At 44.6% G+C, this 24323-nt stretch overlaps 1 protein-coding gene across 1 annotated transcript in view; it reads right to left on the minus strand.

Annotated features, from left to right (window-relative positions):
• Positions 1-24323, minus strand: part of DNAH8 (dynein axonemal heavy chain 8) — a 1666792-nt gene that overhangs the window by 1301709 nt on the left and 340760 nt on the right. Inside the window, 1 exon segment of the mRNA XM_033937418.1 lies at positions 4684-4860. Coding sequence (XP_033793309.1) covers positions 4684-4860 — 177 coding nt within the window.

Consider the following 24323-nt stretch of genomic DNA (forward strand, 5'->3'; position numbering starts at 1 on the left):
GAGACCACTGAGAAGCTAGGGTCCACTGGGCTTCTCTCAAATGGAGATAAGCAATGGGTGTGACATGAATGCTTCGAACTTACAAGGTTAGAGGCACTAAAATGCCTGCCCTTGCTGAGGGATAGTAAGCCCAAGCCTGAAATGTATCTAGCAGGGCTCCTATGTACTCTAATTTCTGTCTGGAAATGAGTGGGATTAGATGTACTTTATGAAGAACCCTAGTTGATCCAGCATCTGAATAGTTCTGCACATGAACTCTGAAGTTCCTCCTGAGTTATGCTCTTGACCAGCCAATCATTCAGATAGAGAAACATGTATACTCCCAGTCTGCATAGTGACGCTACTACTACTACTAGACATCTGGTGAAAACTCTAGGAGCTGAAGTGAGACCAAAAAGCAGAAAGTGGTAACGGTAGTGATGTTTCAAATCTGTGATATTTCCTGTTACTTGGAAGTATCAAAATGTGTGCATAGGCATCTTTTTAAGACTGGAGAGCATTGCCAATTTTTTTCCTGAATCATGGGAAGAAGGATGCTCAGAGAAAGCATTCTGAACTTTTCTTTGGCCAGGAATTTCTTCAGAGCCCTTACGTCTAGGATAAGACAGAATCCCTCTCTCTCCCCCATTTTCTTCGGCACAAGGAAGTACAGGGTCTGGATGGTGTCTGGATACTTCTTTATAAGAACAGCTACCTCTTCAACTTTGTCTCCAAATAGGTTGTCTCCACAATATGGTGCATCCACCAGCCTTTCCTGAACTGCAGATTCAAGGTCAGAGACACATAGCCATGGGAGTCTGTGCATTCCCACACTCATAGCAGAGAGTCTGGACATGATGTCAGAAGAATCATAGGTGCTCTTGGCCAGGTAATTTCTGCACAGCAGCTGCTTTTTGGCCAGCTGGTGAAGCTTTTCAGCTTGCTCCTGTGGGAAAGAATCAGTCAAAGATAGCATACTGTGAGTCAAAGACTTCAAGTACATTATTGTGTAGATCTGGTAGGACTTGATACAGGCAATGAGCATCGAGGCCTGAAATGTTTTTCCCACAGAAGAGTCCAAGGTCCTGGCCTATCTTTCTGGGAGAGCTGAGGCATGAGTCCTAGCTTGAGAGCAGATTCTACCACAAGAGAATGGTGAGCAGGTTGTGCCCTCTCAAATCTGAGAGACTTCTTGATACGGTACCGCTTATCTACCTTCTTTGGTGCGATCTGTACTGAGTGTTTGGTTATCCCAATTTTTCATCAGTGTGTCCTTAAGGATAGGGTGCATTGGCCCTGTAGTCTCTAAAATCTCAGCCCTAGGCTCCTCTTCTGTCCCCTACTTAAACAGAAAGGATGAAGTTATTTCCCTGACAAAAACAGTGAAGGAGAAAGACACTAGAGGGCACTTTCTTCTTTCCTGTGGTGGTGATGGGTAATATCTAATCTAGTCTTCAATTTATATACCGGGTCATCTTCCAGCGGAGCTCGACTCAGTTTACAAGTAATTAAAGACCAGCAAAAAAAAGCCAACAAAAAGCAATCAAGAGCATAAGAGAAAATAAGTGTTGTAGAGCAATCAATTTGTTGAATCTTTAGGTAAACTGTTCAAGTATTGTGTAAATAATAAAGTTTTTAGGACTTTATGAAATTGTTGTAACTGACCTATCAATCTGACAGTCAGGAAGCTCATTTCACATTTCTATCAGTTTATAAGCGAAAGATTGACTGAGTTTCCCAGCCAATTTAATTCCTTTGAAGGAAGGGAACAGTAGTTTATATATCTGTGTAGTCCTCAAATGGCAAGATCTAAGGGTATTCCAGTATAAAGGGACCACATGACCAAATATTCCATAGAGAAGCTTAAAAATGATGCAGGCGCATTTAAACTGGATCCTAAAATGGATTAGGAGCCAATGAAGCTTTCTCAGAGGAGATCGTACTTTCTCTTCCCAAAGATGAGTTTAGCTGTCGTATTCTGTATTAAGTGAAGTCTTCTTAAACTACCCTGTAATGTGAGTGATGAGTCCAGGACAATACCCAGCACTCTGGAAGAAAAATCTATCTGTAACGAAATATCTGTTTTTAGTGTGACAGAGTCAGGGAGATTTTCCAATTTTGGCCCAACCCAAAGTAATTTAGTTTTGACAGCATTCAGTTTCATTTGAATGGAGAGTGCCCACATTTGAAGTTTAGAAATGCAACAGTCTATACTTGAGACTAAGTTGTTAAGATTGGGATCAATTTCCAGTAAAATGAGGATATCATCTACGTAGGTAAATATAGTCTCTACAGATGTGAGACAAAAATTTTTCAATGAGGTCATATAAATATTAAACAGTATCGGCAATAAGGAGGAACCCATAGCTCGGTGTCCATGAAGAGTATGTCACACACTCCAAATATACCTTATAAGATCATAATGATAAGAATTTACTACACCAGTTCAGAACTGCTTGATTTAAACCAACATCTGATAACATACAGATCAAGATATCATGATGGACAACATCGAACGCGGCCGACAAGTCAAATTGTAGGAGTACTGCATATTTATTTTGCATCTGTAAATTTTGAATCTTTGAAATTAGTGACACTATAAGGGTTTCTGTGCTAAAATTTGGTCTGAACCCATGTTGGATATCATAAGACTCCTCCTCTGAGAAATAATGTGGATCTTCATCTGAGTCTCAAGAGCAGTACCAGTAAGAGTTCTTCTTCAAGTCAGATTGAGTGGAGAGGGGCTCAGCATGTCTCAGACTTGTGGAACAATGTCCATATTTCCTACAGTATCAAGGTGCATCTCCAACATTCAACTCTAGAGAGGCTACTCCCCATCACCTGAAATTGATGGCAGTGGTGCATGTATCAAGAATGACTCCAGTGCCCTATGAGACACTGGCATTGGGGCTTGGTGCACAGGCTCTTAACGAGATTCAGGAAGGACAGGTGGTTGAGCCTTTACAGGCACAAGCATTCTCAATGCCGAATCAGTTTCCAGCTGCAGAAGCTGTGCCAGTTTCTCCCTGAGGATTGCCCAATGCTGTTCATCAGAGATGGGCATCAGCAAAGGCTGGGGAGACAGAACAACGACAGTCTGAGAAGGTGTAAATGCCGGCTTGGAAGCAGGGACCTGGTTGCCTGTAGGAGCAATCCTCTCTGTGCCGAAGATTCTCAGGAATTGGTGCACCCAATGTCCCAGTGCTCCCAGCATCATGCTTCAAGGAGGAAAGATGATGATGCTTCTTAGGCTTCCTATGATGTGCAGCATCACAATCCTTCAGAGACAATGAGGAAGATAATAAAGCCATATGCATCTTGCTATCAGGTCCGACGCTGACTGGTTCAGGGCCAACTAATAGCGCCCAATGTTGAGTGAGGTGATTATTTGTAATGGATTATTAATTTGGGGGTGGGGGATGAAAGTGATTGTTAGGTACATTTATTAGTTAAAAGTGCCTTTGTTGTACTATTAGTTGTGTGTATAAATGTTGTGCACTATGATTGTTTGAAACTTAATAAAGATTTTTTTTAAAAAAAAGCTTCCGATGCCAATGTTTTAATACATCGATGTCAATGCTTCCAATGCCGATGTTAAATAGACCAGCCTTCAAGGAGCTAAACAGCTTCTTGTGTTGAACCTGCCAAGCCTTCTGAGTTCTGGTCTGCATTTGGGAGCACAGAGAACATCCATTAGGCTCATAGTCAGATCTACCGAACCCAACATTCTAGTTGTGTGCAGCTGTTACCGAAAAGATCTGATTAAATTGAGAATTCTTGAAGCCACTGAGGTCTTCTTAGACATCTAAAAAAAATCTTGGCCAAATTAAACTCCTCAATGGTGAGCTAGAAAAGGGTCAAATGGTGGTAGGCAGGAGATGCTATGATGGTTATAATTACACCACTGCCAGTGGAGATGGTGTTAATCTTTGACTGAGCACTATTTCTACATACACATTTTTATTTTAATTGATTAGATCTTATTGTGTGTTATCTACAATGAAGATCTAGAATTGTGTAAGAAAAATGTTTTCTCCCGATAATTTATCTACTTGATTGCCAAATAGAGGCCTAGCACAAAGAAAAAGAAAGAAAACTGAAAAGTTAAAAGAAACTGAAAAAAAAGAACAGGACAGATACTTTAAAACAAAAAAAATAAAAAGACAAAACTAAAAATAAACAAGGCAGCAAACACAAAGGGAAGGCATAACTTCTCACTTGATGAGGAGAAATGTAAAGAATGCATCCTGTTTGCTCCGTGGATGAAGACAAACTGAGGGGACCACTGCTCATATGTCATATGGGAAGGCATCCATGCATGCATGGTATGATGCAGCTAGAAATTTCTATATTTTACTTCAATAATAACACAAACTGAGTGAAGACAGCAAGAAATGCAACTTCTGTGCTTTGATATTTGGTACTACACAACAATGGCAGGTGGGAAGGTGCGTGCATGCATGATGTACCACCCTCAAAGGTGTCTCAAAGATGCTGAAGAGTAGTTCTCACACAAGGCTCAGTGAGATGATATTATCCATCACTGTGGAGATATCATCCTGCTTGTCCTCAGAGAATCTTAATTACAAACAATATTGTATCACAAGTACTGTACATGCTGTTATTAATTCCTACATAAAATTCAAATGGAAAAAATAGAATAACCTAAAAACTTTCTAAAAATAAAGCTAAAGTAAGAAATACCTTTAATATTTTGGAATGACTAGCATTCAAGACATTTATGACTGCTCTGCAGGTTGGTCCTTTGATCTGCTCAATGATAAAATTGAATTTAGCAGACATGCATTTCCAGTATTCCAACTCAGTTAATGGACCTGAATTATCTGCTTCTTTTCTCATCTGCTCTCTCTCAATTAGAACCTAAAGTGAATGATAACACAAAATTAGAAAGAAAAGCATTTGCACAATCTGTAGCTCTTATTCAAACTTGGTATTTATTAGATAGATGTCAATAGTCATATTGGATGACTATGGCCAAATACTTAAGTTCTATAGATTCGATTTTCCCACTCAAAGTCTCTAAACTATTGACTCTATAAGCTAAATGGGAATAATTTCACAAATTATTTTCTTTGTGTAAAATATGTTTCACACATAGAAAACAGCTGTTCTCAAACAGCACAGAGTATAAACACATAAAACGATGTAAACTAAACTAAACTAAACCTTAAGTTTATATACCGCGTCATCTCCACAGGAGTGGAGCTCGACACGGTTTACAGAATAAAACAATAAGGGAACTACAATGGAAGGAGGAAGAGAATTGGTAAACAGAAAGGAAAAGGGGGACTTAGAATAATGGAGAGGGAGGGAGTTACATTTTGGAGAAAAGCCAGGTTTTCAGATGTTTTCTGAAGTGTTGGAGGGAGGACGAACTCCGAAGATGGGCAGTAAAGCTGTTCCACAGCTCGGTGATCCTGAAGAGGAGGGATGTTCCAAGTTTTCCTGTTTGGGATATGCCTTTTAAGGAGGGGAAGGATAGTTTGAAATTTTGAGAGGATCTGGAGGAGTCAGGACTCGAGAAGAGCCAGGATAGTGGAAAGAGAGGAGGAAGGATGCCGTGGAGAGATTTGAAGGCTAGACAGGCGCATTTGTAGTGAACCCTGAGGATGATTGGGAGCCAATGAAGCTTAGACAGAAGCGGGGAGACATGATCGAATTTGCTTTTTTTGAAGATTAGTTTAGCTGCGGTGTTCTGAATCCGCTGAAGTCTGAGAAGGCTTTTCTTTGTTAGGCTTAAGTAGATGGAGTTGCAGTAATCTAGTCTGGATAGAATAATGGATTGAACAAGGACAGCGAAATGTTGTTGGTAAAAGCAGGATCTGACTTTTCTTAGCATGTGGAGATTGAAAAAGCATTTTTTTACTAGGGAGTTGATGTGGTCGTTGAAGGACAAAGAGGAGTCGATGATGATTCCCAGAACTTTGCTAGAGTGCTCAAGCTGCAGATTGGTGCCAGAGGATAGAGGGATGAGGGTGGGTAACTGATCTAGTTTTGGGCCAAGCCAAAGTAGTTTTGTTTTGGTCTCATTTAGTTTCATTTGAACGGTGCGAGCCCAGGAGATTTGTTATACAAGATGAGATGTTATCAGCGAGGTTGGTGAGGTTAGAGTCGGTCTCAAGAAGGACAAGGATGTCGTCGGCGTAGGTGTAAAGTGTCTCCGAGGTGGATAGTTGAAGGAGTTTCAGGGAGGACATATAAACATTGAAAAGAATCGGGGATAGGGGTGAGCCTTGGGGGACTCCGCAGATCGGTTTCCAAGGGGAGGATAAGGTTCCATTCATGTTAACGAAGTAAGAGCGGGAACGTAAGAATTTTGAGAACCAATCTAGGACTGTGGAGTTTATGCCGATTTCAGAAAGTTGGAGGATTAGTATGTCATGATGAACAATGTCGAAAGCTGCAGAAAGGTCAAATTGGAGAAGGACAGCAAACTTGTTGCAGGAGTGAAGTTGTTGGACCTTTGAAATTAAAGAGGCTAAAAGGGATTCAGTGCTGAAGTTGGGTCTGAATCCATGTTGGTAGGGTAGGAGAATGGAGAATCTCTCAAGATAGGACGAAAGTTGGGTGGCTATGATGGACGAAAGTTGGGTGGCTATGATGGACTCCAGCATTTTGGTCAGGAGAGGAATGTTAGCAATTGGGCGATAGCTGGAGGGAGTGGCGGGGTTTAGATCAGATTTTTTCAATAGAGGGGATAAGGCAATGTGTCCCATTTCTGTAGAAAATAGGCCTGAGAGCAGGGCGGAATTTATAAGTTTGGTGAGAGATGAGATGGCTTGTGCTGGAATATTCTCATATAAGTAGGAGAGGAAAGGATCCAAGGTGCAATTGCAGGATTTTAACTTGAGGCAGAGTTTGGAGACCTGGGAGTCGGAAACGAGCTCGAAGGCGGTCCAGGATCTATCGGCTGGGATATGGTTGGCCTCGGTTAGATTAGGGTAGGAGGTAGTGAGCACCAGAGAGTTGTAAGCGGGTGTTGGGAGGAAGGAGCTTCGTAAGGTAGTCACTTTCTCATTGAAAAATTTTGCTAGATCATTAGCAGATGGAGAGGAGGGGAGTGTGGCAGAATCATGTTTAGAGGATATGGAACGCCAAATGTTGAATAGTGTGTTACTTTGGTTGTTGGATCTGGAGATTTTGTTGCCAGAAAGAGCATCCATGAGTAGGCAATCCTGGTAGTGTAGTATAGGAGGAGCAGAAACAGAGTTGCAAAGAAAGCACATAGTCCAGATTATCTAAACAGCACCAGTATCGGCAGCTGACTAAAAAGTGGCTGGCAATCCTGTGTCAATCACGTGACGGTGCTGTTTAGAGAATGGTGCCTCTGAGAAAAATAGGTATGGGAAATGTAGTGGTGTTAGGCACCAGTAGGCGCTTCCAGAGGCACGATTCCGGCGCCTTTTATGTAGGCACTTTAAATTTGATGTTGCTTGCCGTTAATCTTGGATTTATTAATAATGTTGTATTTGATCATGCACCTTAAATTCCCAACCTTGTGTTTTTCCCCCAACTACTCTTTCTATAATAATATGTAGTTCAAATCCCCTTCGCCTTTTTCTTCTTGTTTGTTAAGTTTGTATATAGTCTAGTTCATTTTAATGTTTCCGGAACTTGGAGGCGAGGAGGATGGCAGTTTGAGTGCAGAACTCCTCTCCCTGGACAATCTGCCTGCTTTTAAATATCAGCAGCAGTGGGAGATCAATTGCTTTTACACCTAAGCAGCAACGGGACCAACCCACCAAAAACCCACAGTCCCGGTTCTGCAAAAATATGAGCTCCACCCTCCCTGCAGTTCGCTAGGAAAATCAACTGCTTTTACACCTAAGCAGCAGCAGGACCAGCCACCACTACCAAGAGCCCTTTGCCCAGATCCAGCCAGGCATGTGAGCTCCTCCCTCTGCAGTCCATTGGAGAGATCAATCTACCTGCTTTTAAATATCAGCAACAGTGGGAAATCAACTGCTTTTACACCTCAGCAGCAGCGGAACTATCCGCAACTACCAAGAGCACACAGACCCGATCCAACCAAGAGTGTGAGCTCCACCTCCCCCTGCAGTCCACTAGGAAGATCAACTGTTTTTTACACCTAAGCAGCAACAGGATCAGCCACCACTACCGAGAGCCCTTTGCCCTGATCCAGCCAAACAAGTAAGCTCTTCCCCCAGCATTCCGTTGGAAAAATCAATATGCTTGCTTTTAAATATTATCAGAAGTAGGAGATCAACTGCTTTTACACCTAAGCAACAACGAGACCAGCCACAACCACCGAGAGCACACAGACCCGATCCTACCAAGAGTGTGAACTCTTCCCCCCATGCAATCCGCTAAGAAGATCCGGGCGGCTTTCCTGCAGAGGAGAGTATCCTGCATTCACCGTGGGCCTCATCTGGGGCAGCCTCCTTGGAGCGGCTGGGGCACGGGCAGTGTGTCTGGGAGGGAATGCATGGATGGGAGAACATCGCAGGGGAGGAGACATAGGCATCCTGGGACTGTCTGCCAAGTCTCTTCCCTGAAGAAGCCCTTTCTGGAAACGTCAATCGCTCCTCCTAAACTTACTTGCTCCACTTCATCACTGACGCTGAAACCGTGGATTGAAGACAAAGTTTTATTTTATTTTTCTTTCCAGCTTATGATTTATCTTTAATCTTATCTATTGTTTTGCCTTTTGTCTTTGTTTTGTTCTATTTCTATCATTTAAATTTCTCCAGAATTCTACTGTTCAACGACTCCCCCTTCTGCTTCTATTCCTTTCTCTCCTCTCTTCTACCTTCCAAAGTATTTAGATCAATGCTGTCTTGTTAAAATGTTTATTTTTCCTCTAACTCTACTTTTCACTTCTCTATTATCCTCCAGGTACTTAGTTAGATTGTGAGCCTTCGGGACAGTAAGGGAATTTTTCAAGTACCTTTCTTATTTCTAATCTTAATGTATATTTTCTGTAAACCGCTTAGAACCTAACGGATGTAGCGGTATATAAGAAATAAATTACATTACATTTATGTTTAAATATGGTAATACTTTTAATATTGTAATTTTAAATGTTTTTTTATGTATGTTCATCTCTTTGAAGTATGATTAAGCGATTAATCAAAAACTCTAATAAACTTGAAACTTGAATAAACTTGAAAACTTGTTTCAAACACTGTTCCCCAAATAACTTAGGTGTTTTAAAACAGACATAAAAATGTCCTATGTGTCAACAAATGTTGAAATAATAAGTACAGTAGGGCAGAGTTTCTCAACATGTGGTATGCGTACCCCTAGGGGTATGCGAGCTGCTTGTTGGGGGTATGCATCAATGCGCAGGTCTCCACCCCCTTTCTCCTTAATGGACGCTGCCGCTGGGGATCCCATGCCCTCCTTCCTGCACCCCACCCTCTACTGAAGCCATCACCACTACCGAAGGGGTCCCTTACCCTCTTTCCTGCATTCCCCCCTCCGCAGAAGCCAATCCAGAAGGCTTCCCTCCGATGTCAGAGCTGATGTCGTAGGGAAGCCTTCAGGGTCAGCTGGGAATCCCAGTTACCTCCTTCAGGGCCGTCCAGCTGGGCAGCTCTTTCCTGCGGGCAGTGGCTCTTGCACGCTGCACATGGCTGACCCGGAAGTCTTCTCTCCAACATCAGAGCTGATATCAGCGGAAAGGCTTGTGGGTCAGCCATGTGCAGTGTGTAAGAGCCGCTGCCCACAACGCATCCCTGTGCAGCAGAAGGCAGGAGCAGCCCAGCTGGATGGCCCTGAAGGGAGCGAATGCGGCCCTGAAGCAAGCAAGGGAGAGAGGGGGGAAAGAGCACGTTGGGACATTGGAGGGGCATGAATTTGGGACAAAGGCTGGAAGGCAGGGAGGGGGGCACGATCTCAGGACACAGAAGGAAAGGAGGGGGCACTAACTTGGGACATAGGAGAGAGGGAATGAATAGCTTTTGTGACAGATGGCTTTTGCTGAAGATGAAGTTGACAAACCAGCCCAAGTCCTCCAGAATCCGGAATACCTGTTGTACCATGGCACGCCTTGCTTCCAATGAGCAACCAGTCGTCCTGATACAGGTGAAATTACAACCTCAATCTCCTTCAATGAGCCACCCCAATTACCAGCACAGTGGTGATAGTCCGGAGCGCTGTCATCAACCCACATGGCAGAGCCAAAACCTGAGAATGCTGATCCCACACATGAAACCTCAGAAAGTAGCAGTGAGTTGGAAAAACATGGGAATCTGTAAATCCGCCTCCGTGAAATCCCAGGAGGCCCAAAACTCCCCTGGAGCCACTGCTGTAAAGACCGATTTCACGGTCTCCATCAAAACCGAGCATGCGGATTGTGAAAAATTGCAGGCGGACCTTAGGAAATTGGAAGACTGGGCGTCCAAATGGCAGATGAAATTTAATTTGGACAAATGCAAAGTGATGCACATTGGGAAGAATAACCTGAATCATAGTTACCGGATGCTAGGGTCCACCTTGGGGATTAGCACCCAAGAAAAGGATCTGGGTATCATCGTAGACAATATGATGAAACCTTACGCCCAATGTGCGGCGGTAGCCAAAAAAGCAAACAGTATGCTAGGAATTATTTAAAAAAGGGATGGTTAACAAGACTAAGAATGTTATAATGCCCCTGTATCGCTCCATTGTGCGACCTCATCTGTTGTATTGCGTTCAATTTTGCTCTCCTTATCTCAAGAAAGATATAGTGGCGCTAGAAAAGATTCAAAGAAGAGCAACCAAGATAGTAAAGGGGATGGAACTGTAGGGTCATGAAATGGTTAACTGTTGTTTAAAATATTGCTCTGGTCTACATAGCTGAAGAAAGTTTACAATCTATTGACTTCATCTGCCTAAAATGTATGTCCCTACCTTACCACATTGTAAGCTGAATAGATAAGAGTTTGAGACATAATGTGCCCTGCCCTTCTGTACATGTAGCATTTAGACCTGTAAGATTTAGATAAGCAGAGAAATGAGCTAGTTTCCTATAGGACTATAAGTTGTACCCCTGAACCTATCATAAGTGCTGGCTTAGGACCAATAATAATTGTAGAAAGTTACAGAAGTAACAAATGAAAACTGTAGTTTTTGCATATATTAGTTTGCGAAAAGGGCATAAACGTCCGTGTATTTCCTGTTTCTGACACTCTAGTAGGCAGGCTATTAACTGCACTAGAGTCCGGTATACCGTAATAAATTTCTTGTACTTTCTTCACGCCTCTGACTTTGTGTGTTCAAGTGACCTTTCAGAACTTCTCTCGTATGAGGAAAGACTAAAATGGTTAGGGCTCTTTAGCTTGGAAAAGAGATGGCTTAGGGGAGATATGATTGAAGTCTACAAAATCCTGAGTGGAGTAGAACGAGTACAAGTATATCAATTTTTCACTCCGTCAAAACTTACAAAGACTAGGGGACACTCGATGAAGTTACAGGGAAATACTTTTAAAACCAATAGGAGGACATTTTTTTTTTCACTCAGAGAATAGTTAAGCTCTGGAACGCATTGCCAGAGATTGTGGTAAGAGCAGATAGCATAGCTGGTTTCAAGAAAGGTTTGGACAAGTTTGTGGAGGAAAAGTCCATAGTCTGTTATTGACAAAGACAGGGGAAAATCCACTGCTTGCCCTGGATCGGTAGCATGGAATATTGCTACACCTTGGGTTTTGGCCAGGCACTAGTGACCGGATTGGCTACCGTGAGAATGGGATACTGGGCTTGATGGAGCATTTCTTTTGGAAACTAATCCATTCTCCACTTGCTCATCAGTGTTTCAGCTTGCCAGGCCTAGTACATATGTCAAGTAAAAATAAAGTCAAGAAAAATAAAGTAAAAAAAAATCATGACTGCTTACACTGTTAAGCTTTATGCACTCACAACCTACAACATTCCTTCCAGGATGGGGTATTTCACTTCCTTTATACAGTTCAAAATATTTTTTAATTTTTCACTATATATTATTGAATGTTCAATAGCTATACAAAAGCAAACTTAACAATGGCTGTATTCCTAGTTGTTATAAAGTTCAAGTAGAAAATTATATATTATGGAGCAGATTCACAAATGTGATACAAATAGCCTTATTTAAGACACTTATAATTTCTGACATTTTAGCTTTCTAAATTAAATCATGCACTTCACCATAAGGACATAATTTCATTAATGAAATTTAAATTTGCCCTCTAGGAAGAGAAAAAGAGACTGCATCTAGTTAATGATTCAAATATTTTTTTTATTGTTTATTTAAAGTAAAACACAACACAAAGAAACACCAGGACAAACCTATGGTACAAAAACACCCCATATACCCCATACAATGCGCCCCCCCCCCCCCCCGGTGTATCACAGTGCAAACAATATCAAAGATGTATTTTTCCAATTATTATTTTTCAAACCCCCTTCGCCCCATATAACAGTATACAAACAAGAGAACCAAAATAGGTTACGCCTAGCAGCAGCAACAACACACAAGTGTAAAAATAAAAATACACTATACTTACACACACACAGCCCCCCAAGATTTTGAAACCTCCACAGACCCGGAAAGATTCGCCTCCAGCTCCAGATACTTACCCCAAATATTCATAAATTGCTGCCACTTTCGGGCCTGAAGAGCAGAGTGCCGATATTGGTGGCAAACCTCACTCAATCGATCACGGCATTTGCTGTAGAGAAGGCTCCACCAGTTGCTTCCAATGTTGAGCAAGCCTGGCTGCTATAATAGCCAATGTGATTAGCTTATCTTGATGATCATCAGTGACCCCCTCCACCCAAACCCCCAAAAGGGCTATCAAGGTACTCCTGGATACGGCACCTGAGCCAACCTAAAAATATACAAAAAAAACCGATCCCAATATATACCTAACATTGGACACTCCCACCACATATGATTAAAAGTGCCCCGAGCTCTGCAGCCATGCCAACAGCCCGCAGACTGAGAGCTGGAGATCTTCTGAAAAAGCACCGAATCAGTAATTTCACAACACTCTCCACCAACACAGGAGCAAAGGCAATATGCTGAAGACGATAAAAAACCTCCACCCACTCCTGCTGAGTGAGTTCTTGCCTAAGATCCCCTTCTCAAGCCACCATATAAGAGGTCTTAGGGTGGACAGCTTTGTTAACCAGCTTATACAAACTAGAAATACAACCCCGTTGTACAGGGAAGGCCAATAATCCCTTAAATTGGGACTGCCTAAAACCAGAGAACCAACCCCTCGATAACCAAAGCAAATAAAAGAAATGAAAGAGGGCAGCCTTGACATGTCCCCCGTTTCAACTCAAAGACCAAGGAATACACCCCATTAACCTTCACACAGGCCAACGGGGCATTATATAAGGAGTGGATTCAGGAAATAAAACAGTCCCCTAGTCCCATCGTGCACAAAACACAAGTCATAAACTTCCAATCAACACAATCCCATATCTTCGTTCCAGTACTTGCCAGCCACACCAAATTCAACACCTGCTGTATACCATCTGAGGCCTGCTGAGTCCCTATAAATCCCACCTGATCAGGATGTACCAGAGAAGACATAAACCCATACAACCTAACCATCAACAACCACGCCATGAGCATAGTGTCAATTCCCAGCAAAGAAATCAGGCGATAGCTGCCACAATACATAGCATCCTTACCAGGCTTCGGTAGGATAGTAATCCCAGCCAATCTCATAAAATAAGACAACTGTTGACCGCCCTGCAACAAATTATATAACTACACCAGCAAAGGAGCCACCCACATGGTCAATTTCTTATAAAAAAAAAAAAAAAAGCCATGTGAACCCGTCTAGGCCCGGGGACTTCACCGTCTTCAATTATCTTTTTTTTTTTAATATGTTTATTGGCAATTGCAACAGAGATTGTACAACCAGTATGCAAATACAAATAAGAACTATGGGTAACAAGAAATTTGGAAACAAGAAAAGTGATATCAAAGCTGAACCCTTGCAATACATTAGCATACAGCTATACTAGCCACAGTCTCGTTACAATCACATATTTTCTGTATTGTAAACCCCACACTATCAGCCAAATTTACATACACCTCATTCCCATCCTAGTCACTCCCCATGCACTCAGTCAGCTATCCAAGCAGATACCCACAGGAACCCCAAAGAGATCTACAAAAAACCAAACTACCCATATGGGTCAGTTGAGCACAGGGCCCTTTCTCTAGTTCAGTAACCAGAACTTTGATTTATAAGGAAAGAATAAGCTAAATATTGCATTACTGAGGCTTGTATGGATGCTGCGGGGATAGTAGTCACGGGGACAGTGGTTGCGGGAATGGGGATAGTGGTTGCGGGGACGGGGAGGGATAGTGGTCTCGGGGACGGGGCAGTGACAGGAACAGTGGTCGCAGGAAAGGGGCGGTGACAGGGACAAATTTTTCCCCCGTGTCATTCTCTACTGTAGAACTTTCCCTGTCTCATCCTGGCTATTCCAGAGATAGACATCGCGTGCAGGTTCCAGGGCACTGACCTGGTCAGCTTTTCTGCACTGGAGCTAAACTTTTACACATTTCATAGGAACAAGACCGCTGCAGGCAGTGGGTTTGTTACATACCCCCTCCAATGAATACTTTGTCTAATGCATAAAGTTATCAACACTAGAATCTATGTCCCGTACTGATACCTGAGACTGAGTTGGTAGCAATGGTGCCACAGGGTGTTGACTGATAGAAGACCTCAATGAGGATGCCCAAGAGGAGACACAACCTGCATAGAAGGAGACATTGGTAGCGAGGTGGAGTTAATCCTCAACGATGTATCCCGGAGAGGTACCACCAATGTAGACACCATAGTATTGAAGAAAAACTGCTACAAGCAAGGCAATACCGTATACAGGTTTGATAATCATTGATGCTATGATGTAAGAAGAACCTGGAGAAAGTACTGTTGTTGAATATGCTATGCTTAGCATGTTTCTGTAACGATGCAGATCAATGTATAAAGAAAAGGCTCTGTACTTCAACCACTAACCTGTACTGATGTTCATCAATGAAGAGGAGGCACCACGACCATGTAACATCAAGTAGTATAAAAAGTGCTACAGGCGTTGAAGTGTGAGTGCCTGAAAAGGCGATGCGCTTCAGAAATGACAACCTGTATCGCCCAGAAAGCCATGCTTCAAACGGACTCGATACTTAATTGGCAGGGCAGAATCCACTGCGATGCATCTGCATCAGTGTGGCTAAAACATTGATATAGAAAGGCATGCATCAACCGGACTCGATGCTAATATGCCACCGATGAGGGTATGGAATAAACATAAGAAATGCCGCTGCTGGGTCAGACCAGTGGCCCATCATGCCCAGCAGTCCACTCACGCGGAAAACACTTTTGGTCAAAGACCAACACCCTAACTGAGACTAGTCCTACCAGCGTACATCCTTGTTCAGTAGGAACTTGTCTAACTTTGTCTTGAATCCCTAGAGGTTGTTTTCCCCTATGACAGCCTTTGGGAGTGCGTTCCAGTTTTCCACCACTCTCTGGGTAAAGAAGAACTTCCTTACGTTTGTACAGAATCTATCCCCTTTCAACTTTAAAGAGTGCCCTCTCGTTCTCCCTACCTTGGAGAGGGTGAACAACCTGTCCTTATCTACTAAGTCTATCCCCTTCATTACCTTGAATGTTTCGATCATGTCCCCTCTCAATCTCCTCTGTTCGAGGGAGAAGAGGCCCAGTTTCTCTAATCTTTCGCTGTACGGCAGCTCCTCTAACTCCTTAACCATCTTAACATCGGTACAGAAAGGCATGCATCAACCGGACTTGATGCTAATAAGCCACCGATGCATGTAGATGGAAGCATCAATGACACTGCAATACACCTGCGTCAACGTGGTTGAAACATCAGTACAGAAGGGCATGCATCAAATAGACTCAATGCTAATATGCCACCAATGAAGGTATGGAATAAACATCGGTATAGAAGGGCATGCATCGAATAGACTCAATGCAAATATACCAGCAATGAAGGTATGGATTAAACATCGGTACAGAAGGGCATGAATAAACCAGAGTCAATGCTAATATGCTTCCGATGCAAGTAGATGGAGATATCGATGTCTACCGATACCGGCAAATCCGAGTCACTGAAAGTCTGACTCCAGACCTACCTCAAAGAAAGAAGCAAAAGAAGAAAAACTTTGAAATTAATCAATAGTGTTTATCTTCTGGTATAGCCCCAGAGTCAGATACAGTCAAAGAGGATGAGCTGGGGTAGAGTAGAAACAAGGCTGAAAATCCATCGATGATCACAGCAGGAAGTAAGGATGGAATTGTGAAGGTCGTTGAACTTCGAATGAAGTTTGAAGAAAGTCCAAAGTTACTTTTTCTTTTTACATTTCTACTTTACTTAATTTTCAAAAGAAAAGAAAAGTATATGAGTTACCTCTAGTTGGGGGCGTGGCTTGGTGGTACACGCGAATGGTCAGATAGAGAAAGTGCTCCACATATATAGACATTTTAAAGTTAAATATAATATTGAGAAAAGTTAACTTTGTCTTCAAAATAGAGTTATATGAGTTAACATGGCTTCAGGAAAGAATAGTAAAGCTGAGACCGCGAGTACCAGTACTGGAAGCGCAAAAAGGTCCAAACCTGAACCTGAAACTCCGTCAAAATCGCCATTACCAAGAGACAGCAAAGGGGATGATGAAATATTCAAGGAACTCAAAGAAATTAAAGACATTGTGTTGAATAACTCTAGAAATCTGAATGATCTGCAAGAAGAAGTTTCAACATTAAATAAAAGAACGGAAGTTTTGGAAATCAAAGTAAACCAACTGGAAAAAAGTATGGAAAATTTTGAAACACAGAAGAGACAGTTCAAAATGGACAGAGATAAAATTGTCATACTAACCAGAGAGTTGGAGGATTGCTTGAATCGAATGAGAAGGAGCAATTTCCGAGTCTTAGGGATACCAGAAGGGGTGGAGAAGGGTAATCCGATATCTTTCTTAGAAAATTTTCTTCCGAAAGAACTGTCAATAAAGACAGAGTACACGTGCGCACAGAGTACCTATGAGAAGACCGGAAAAATTAGTGGGTCCACATCCTCTAATTTTTAAAACTTTTACGCCATCAGCAGGTCTTAGAAATTTTACGTCTGGCCAAAGAGAATACAAATTTACGATGCCAGGATGCCAGAATTCATATAGTTTCAGATTTGCGAAAGCTACAGCCGATAAGAGGAAACAATTTCTGGATCTAAGGCCACAATTAAGAGAATTGGGGGCAAAGTATGGGTTAATATACCCTGCTAGGCTTCCGGTGACGTCACCGACCAAGATGGAGGGTTAGGGAATTTGCTCTGACCCTCCGCTGCATTAAGCAACCTTCCCTCGCTGCGGGCGGCCCTCTATAGCGGGCGAGTGCGAAGCCGGGAGTGAGAGCTGCCTCTTATTGCTGCAGGATGCCGTCGCGAAAAAAATCCGAAGCCGGTAGGTCGCTGGATCGCGGAGGTGAAAAGGGCGGCCTCCGACATGTGTGTGGGACCTCCAGCGTGTCCGCGCGCGAGTCGGGAGACAGCGCGTCGGAGGAAGAATCGGAGCGAGATGCTTCCCCGAGGCTGAGGCGGGCTGGTGCGGCGGTGGCTGTTACAAAAGCCGATTTACAACTGTGGGCGGCTGAAATTAAGGACGAGGTGGCGGCTGTGAAGGGAAAAATCAAGGAGGCGGTGAAGGAGATCCGGCAGGACTTTGCGGATCTGCTGGGCCGGGTGGAGGATACTGAGAAGCGCCTCGGAGAGCAGGAAGAAACTGTGCTCAGCATTACTAGCCAGATGAAGACAGTACAAAAAGATATATTGGACTGTTGTGCACAAGTGGAAGACCTGGAGAATAGGTCGAGGCGCAACAATGTGCGGATCCGGGGGGTTCCGGATACGGCAGAATATGGGGATGCTACGGCTGTGGTGCAGGAGCTCTACCGGTATATGATGGATGATGTGGGGCAATCTACATCTACTGCCACTCCTGGGGGCCTGAAAGTAGATAGGGCCCACCGCACGCTGGGTCCCAAGAATGGGGACTACCCGAGAGATATAATTGCTTGCATCCATCATTTTCCAGATAAAGACCGTCTGGTGAAGAAGGCTAGAGACTTGGGTGTTATTCCCTGGAAAAATCTGAAGGTGGAGATATTTCAGGATCTATCGTCCATCACTCTGCAGAAGCGGCGAGAGTTCCGGCCGCTGTTGGAGGTGTTGAAGAAGAATAATGTGCGCTATCGCTGGCTCTTTCCCTTCGGTCTGTTGGTGACTCTTAATGGGGTACACAAGCGAGTAACGACGGTGGCGGAGTTGCAGGCAGTGCTTCTGAAAGAGGGATTGGTAACCCCTGGAGATTCTGTTTTGAGCAAGTTATCGGCGCAGAAGATGGAGCGTTATCAGTGGAAAGCGGTGCCACAGAGGCGGAGAGGGAGGCAGAGCTCCCGCCCAGAGGGGGAGACGACCGACCAGAGAGCGGCACCTTCTACAGACTCCTGAAAGGCTGGCTGAGCGTGCTGGTGTTTATTCATGGAAGAGATATGGACCATGGTGTTCATTTCATGATGACTTTGGGTGTGTGCGGGGGAGTGTATGGTTGTGAGTCTGAGAAGTGGAGGGAGGGGGGATTTTGAATGGAGGATGAGTGGCTGTGGGGGGGAGGTACATTGGAGGTGCCATTAGGGGGTGGTGGGGTCACTTGAAGTCTTGGAGGGAGCGGGGAGAGAGGAAGTGTGGGATTGGAGGGGAGGGGGGTGGGGCAGACAGGGGGGGAGGGTGGGGGATGGCGGGGTGGAGGGGTTGGGAGGGGGGTGAATGGGTGGTAGAGGGGGATGGCGGGGGACGGGAGTTGGTGTTGAGTGCGTATTCTATGGTTTGTAATGGGGGGGGCTAATGTTTTACGAGTGGGCAGTCTGAATGTCAAGGGACTTAATATGCCGCGTAAGAGGCAACTGTTATTGAAGGAAGTTAAACGCCTATGTTTTGATATTTGCTTTGTTCAAGAAACTCATTTTGTAAAAGCAGGGGAAAAACTTGTACAGCTCCGGGATTACCCCGTGAGGGCTTGGGCCTCCAATAGGTTGGAGCGGAAAAAGGCTGGGGTGGGGATTCTGTTTTCTCACAAGTTGAAGGTGGTCCCGGATCGGGAATGGAGGGATGAGGGAGGGAGGTGGATTATCTGGACTGGTACGGTTGATGGAATTAAGGCAACTTTGGTTAATCTGTGTGCACCTAACTCACAACAGGGCCATTTTTTTGACATTCTCCTGTCAAAAATTTTATCGGTTAAGGTAGGGCACTTGGTGGTGGGGGGGGGATTTTAATTTGGTCCTTAACCCAGAATGGGATTCCACGGGCAAGGGGGGCGATAGACTTAAGAGTGATAGGAAATGTATGAAGAGATTTCTGGAAGTCCTTAATGTGGAGGATGGGTGGCGGGTGCAACATTGGATGGGTAGGGACTACACTTTCTACTCACCTGTACATGAGGTATACACTCGCATTGATTTGATATGTGTAGATAAAGGGTGGGGGGGAAAGTTGATAGACACCAAAATTGATACCATTGGATGGTCTGACCATGCCCCGTTATGGATGGATCTGAGCTGGGGAGGGCCTAGGGGGGGGGGATACGTATTGGAAATTAAATGATACCCTGTTGGGGGATCCGGCGATAGTGCAAAAGTTGGAAATGGGGATCTATGATTTCTTAGAGTTTAATAATGTGGATCTGTTCTCCCCCATGACGATATGGGAAAGTTTAAAGGTGGTGTTAAGGGGTGAGTTGATCTCTATAGCAGCCTATAAGAAAAAGACCCGGCAGCAGGAGGAATTGCAGCTCCGGGAAACGCTTCGCACTCTGGTGGACCAACATAAGCGGGGACAAGGGGGCCCGCAGTTGAGGCTTAGGCTTCAGGAAACCCGAATGGCTCTTGGGAAGTTGGAGGATGAGGCGATTAAATTTAATCTTGAGAAGTTGAGGCTTAAATTTTTTGAATCAGGGAATCGGGCCAGTAAACTCTTGGCTCACAGGGTCAAATTGCACCAATCTAGGGGTAACATCTTGGCTATTAAGGATCGCGATGGCAAGGTACTTACCGATGATGTAGACATACAACGGCGGTTTAGGGAGTTTTATCAAGAGCTCTACACTCCGGAGCTGGAGGGCTCTGTGGCTGAGAGCCAAACCTATTTACGGGATTTGGGGTTGCCTACTTTGTCTAGCTCAGATGCACAGGGGCTGGAGGGGGATATTACAGTGGAGGAGGTATTGCGAGTTATACGACATTTGAAGCCGGGAAAATCCCCTGGGCTCGATGGGTTTACGGGGCTGTTCTACAAGAAGCTTTCTCCCTTGGTTGCACCTTTATTGGCTAGATTATTTAACTCCCTGAAAGAGGGGGAGCGCTTGCCTTTCTATATGCGATTGGCTGGGATAACGATACTTCCTAAACCGGGGAAAGATGAAACTATGTGTGGAAGCTATCGCCCTATCTCTTTGTTAGGTATTGATACCAAAATTTTGGCCCGTATTTTGGCTGATAGGATGGCGACCCATATGCCAGAATTGATTCACCCGGATCAAGTGGGGTTCATTGGGGGGCGTCAGGCGGCTGATGGGATTAGGCGGGTGCTCAATTTGGTGTGGGAGGCTCGAAGATCAGGGTCCTCTTGGGTGGCGGTTGCGGTGGACGCCGAAAAGGCGTTCGATCGGGTGGATTGGACGTTTATGGAGGCTGTCCTGCGCCAGATGGGATTCGGGTCGCGATTTATTTCTTGGATTCTTACTCTCTATCATAACCCGATGGCTTGTGTCAAAGTTAATGGGGTCTATTCCAAACCATTTGAGCTACATAGAGGAACGAGACAGGGGTGCCCACTCTCTCCCCTGTTGTTTGCTTTGGTGATCGAGCCGTTGGCACAATGCATCCGTCTTTCTCGGCTGGTGAAGGGGGTACAGGTGCAGGGGGTTGAGCATAAATTGTCCCTTTTTGCAGATGATATTTTGGCCATAGTGGAGGGTTCGGAGAGGTCGCTTCTGGCTTTGCGAGATCTGATGAGAGATTATGGGCGGATTTCAGGCTTTAAGGCTAATCTGTCTAAGACAGAGATATTGAACATTTCGGTGCCAGCTGAGGTGGCTCTGGAACTGCAAGGTAGGGTCCCCTTCCGTTGGGTGAAGGGCCCTATTAGATATTTGGGGATTCAGCTCGGGGTGGACTGGACTACACTGTTCCACCTTAATTATCTTCCTCTGGGTGCGGCTTTGCAGCAGGACCTTGATAGATGGGACCCCTTGTATCTTTCCTGGATGGGTAGAATGGAGGTGGTGCGTATGATGGTCCTACCCAGATTTCTTTATCTTTTTCAAGTTCTTCCTGTTGAAGTTCCTAGAGTGTATTTTATTCGCTGGCATAGGTCTCTTTTGCGCTTTATATGGGGGGGTCGGCGACCCAGGGTTGCGAGATATGCTATGTTCAAATTTAAGGAGGAGGGGGGCTTGGGGATACCCAATTTGGAAATATACTATCGGGCTGCGCAGCTTAGGGCGGTGGTGGATTGGCATGCGACTCCGGCCAAATTGTGGGTTCAGCTGGAACAGGGTCTTTTGGGGGATCTTCTGGGGGGTCCCAGGGGCATAACTGCTCTTTCTTATTTACCGTGGGTGGGCTTAAGGGAGAAGGAAATTGCTACTCTCTCTAATCCCTTCATAAGGTGGACACTACGGGTTTGGTTGGGGGCCATTAGGAAATTGGTGGGTAAGGTGAGGGGACTACATTTTCTGCCTATTCGGTATGCGGAGGATTTCCTTCCGGGTAGGGAGGGGGGAGTCTTTTGCAGGTGGGAGCGAGGCGGGCTGAGGTGCTTTGGCCAGCTGTTGCAGGAGTAGCATATCATGGGATTTCCTGAGGTCCAAGCCTCTTTTCGCCTGGAGCAGCGTGATTTATTCCCCTACTTACAGGTGAAGGACTACGTTATGCGCACTAAGACGGGGGACCTCACCGCTTATAGGCGCTCGAGGTTTGAGTTGATGTTGGGGGATCCGGTGCGTCGGGGCTGCATCTCACAGTTGTACCGGTTATTGCACGCCGACCCTGATCAGAAGACTTCTTATATGCGGGCATGGGAGATAGATTTGGGGCTCACCTATACGACGGAGGAATGGGAACAAATTGCATTGCGAGTACACCATGTGGCGGTGGCTCCGCAGTTGGTGGAGAATGCTCTTAAGTTACTTGTGAGATGGTATGTTACACCTGTGGTGCTTAACAAGATGGGTACCTCATGTACAGGGGAGTGCTGGAGAGGGTGTGGTCTGCGGGGTACGTTCTTTCATATGTGGTGGGAGTGCCCTCACATTTTGGGCTATTGGACTCAGGTGTTCCACTATGTGGGGCGACTTCTGCAATGTCACTTGCCGTATAGAGCGGAAACTGCTTTGTTGGGGGTACTCCCAGGGGGGGTGGAAGACACGCAAGACAAGCTGGCGCGTCTGGCTTTTACAGCTGCTAGGCTAGTGCTGGCTTTTCATTGGAAGAGCCCCACGATACCCACGGTGGCAATGATGCGAGTGAAACTGGGCTGGGTTTGTGAGAAATTTCGGCTCTCTGCTCTACTCACCCGCCAGAGGCGACAGTTTGAGGATCTTTGGGGCAGGTTCCTGGAGGTGGAGGGAAGTTCTGAGTTTCCTGTACTGGAGTCACAGAAGGATTAATAGCACATGGGGGACTCCTTTACAGTCTGGACTCCCGTCCCTTTCCCTTTCCTTCTCCTTTTTTTTTCTTGGTGTTTCCCTTAGTAGGGGGGGGGGGATTTTGTTGTTGCTAATTGGGAATGGGTAACCTGGCTGGTTCTTTGGGGGGGAGGGAGGGATGGGATAGGGAGGGGGAGGGAGTTGGGGGGGAACTGTCATGGGGGGAGGGGTGTTTCATTCTATATACACTGTATTTCTGCTTTTCTGGTTATGCCATGTTATGTAAACTTGGGCACAGTGTTCAAATAAAGAATTACAAAAAAAAAAAAAATATACCCTGCTATTATGAAGGTCACTCTAGATCAGTGTTTTTCAACCTTTTTTGGGCAAAGGCACACTTGTTTCATGAAAAAAATCACGAGGCACACCACCATTAGAAAATGTTAAAAAATTTAACTCTCTGCCTATATTGACTATATATAAAGTAATTCTCTTGAATAGGAATCAAATAAACACAAAGAAAGTATTTTATAATTACTTTATTATGAAATATTAAGTAAACAGAATAGTGAAAAATTATAAAATACTTTATTCAGTGCGAAACCTGGGCCTGTTTGGCTGAACACAAAGCTGATATTCTGGCTGGAATCGAAGAAAGACAAACACGTAGCTCTTCGTTAACAGCTCTCAGTCTCTCTCTGTATTTGGTTTTTATAGCATACAAAAATAGACAAATATACCCTCCATCCTTTTTATTAAACCACAATAGCAGTTTTTAGCGCAGGGAGCTGCGCTGAATGCCCAGCGCTGCTCTTGACGCTCATAGGCTCCCTGCGCTAAAAACCACTATTGCGGTTTAGTAAAAGGTGACCATATTGTAAAATATAGACAGCAGATATAAATTCAGAACTGTGCATAGTAAGTGAAGGGAAGTTTTCATCTCTGGGAATTTACCCAGTTAACTATTAAGTTATTTGGGCAAATTCCTTTGAAAACTGTGGTAATACTGCCTCCACTTTGCTAAATTTAAAATAAAATCATTTTTCCTACCTTGTCTGGTGATTTCTGGTTGCATTTTCTTCTTCTGACTGTGCATCCACTCTTTCTTCCCTTCTATCAGCCTGTATGCTTTCTCTCCTCCACACCTCATTCCCTCCCCCAACTTTTTCTTCCTCTCTCCCTGACCTTTCTTTCTTTTTTTCTGTTTCTCTTCTTTCCTTCTGTTTCCCTGCCTGCCCCCTTTCTTTCTTTCTCCCTGCCGTTCTCCAAGCCACTGCCACTGCCGCTGCCATCGGGGAACAGGAGTCGGACCCACCAATGGATAACAGGCCCCAAAGCCGACGCGGACGCATGCTCTCCCTGACGTCAATTGTGCAATCGGAGAGGAAGTTCCGCCCAGCCAGGCAGCGATTGGCTGGCCCGAACTTCCTCTCCAACTACAGAATTGACGTCGGGGAGAAGAAGACTTATCGTCTCGATAGATTAGATCGCCAAGACAAAGTGAGTCCTGGGTGATCGACTCACTTTGCCTTGGCGAGCTACTGGCGCCCCTGTCAGCTCCGGGCCCGGCGGCCCTGCGGCACACCAGGCAACATCTCGCGGCACACTAGTGTGCCGCGGAACAGCGGTTGAAAAACACTGCTCTAGATAACAA

The sequence above is a fragment of the Geotrypetes seraphini genome, chromosome 3 (genome assembly GCF_902459505.1).
Source record: "Geotrypetes seraphini chromosome 3, aGeoSer1.1, whole genome shotgun sequence".
Classification (NCBI taxonomy): Eukaryota; Metazoa; Chordata; class Amphibia; order Gymnophiona; family Dermophiidae; genus Geotrypetes; species Geotrypetes seraphini.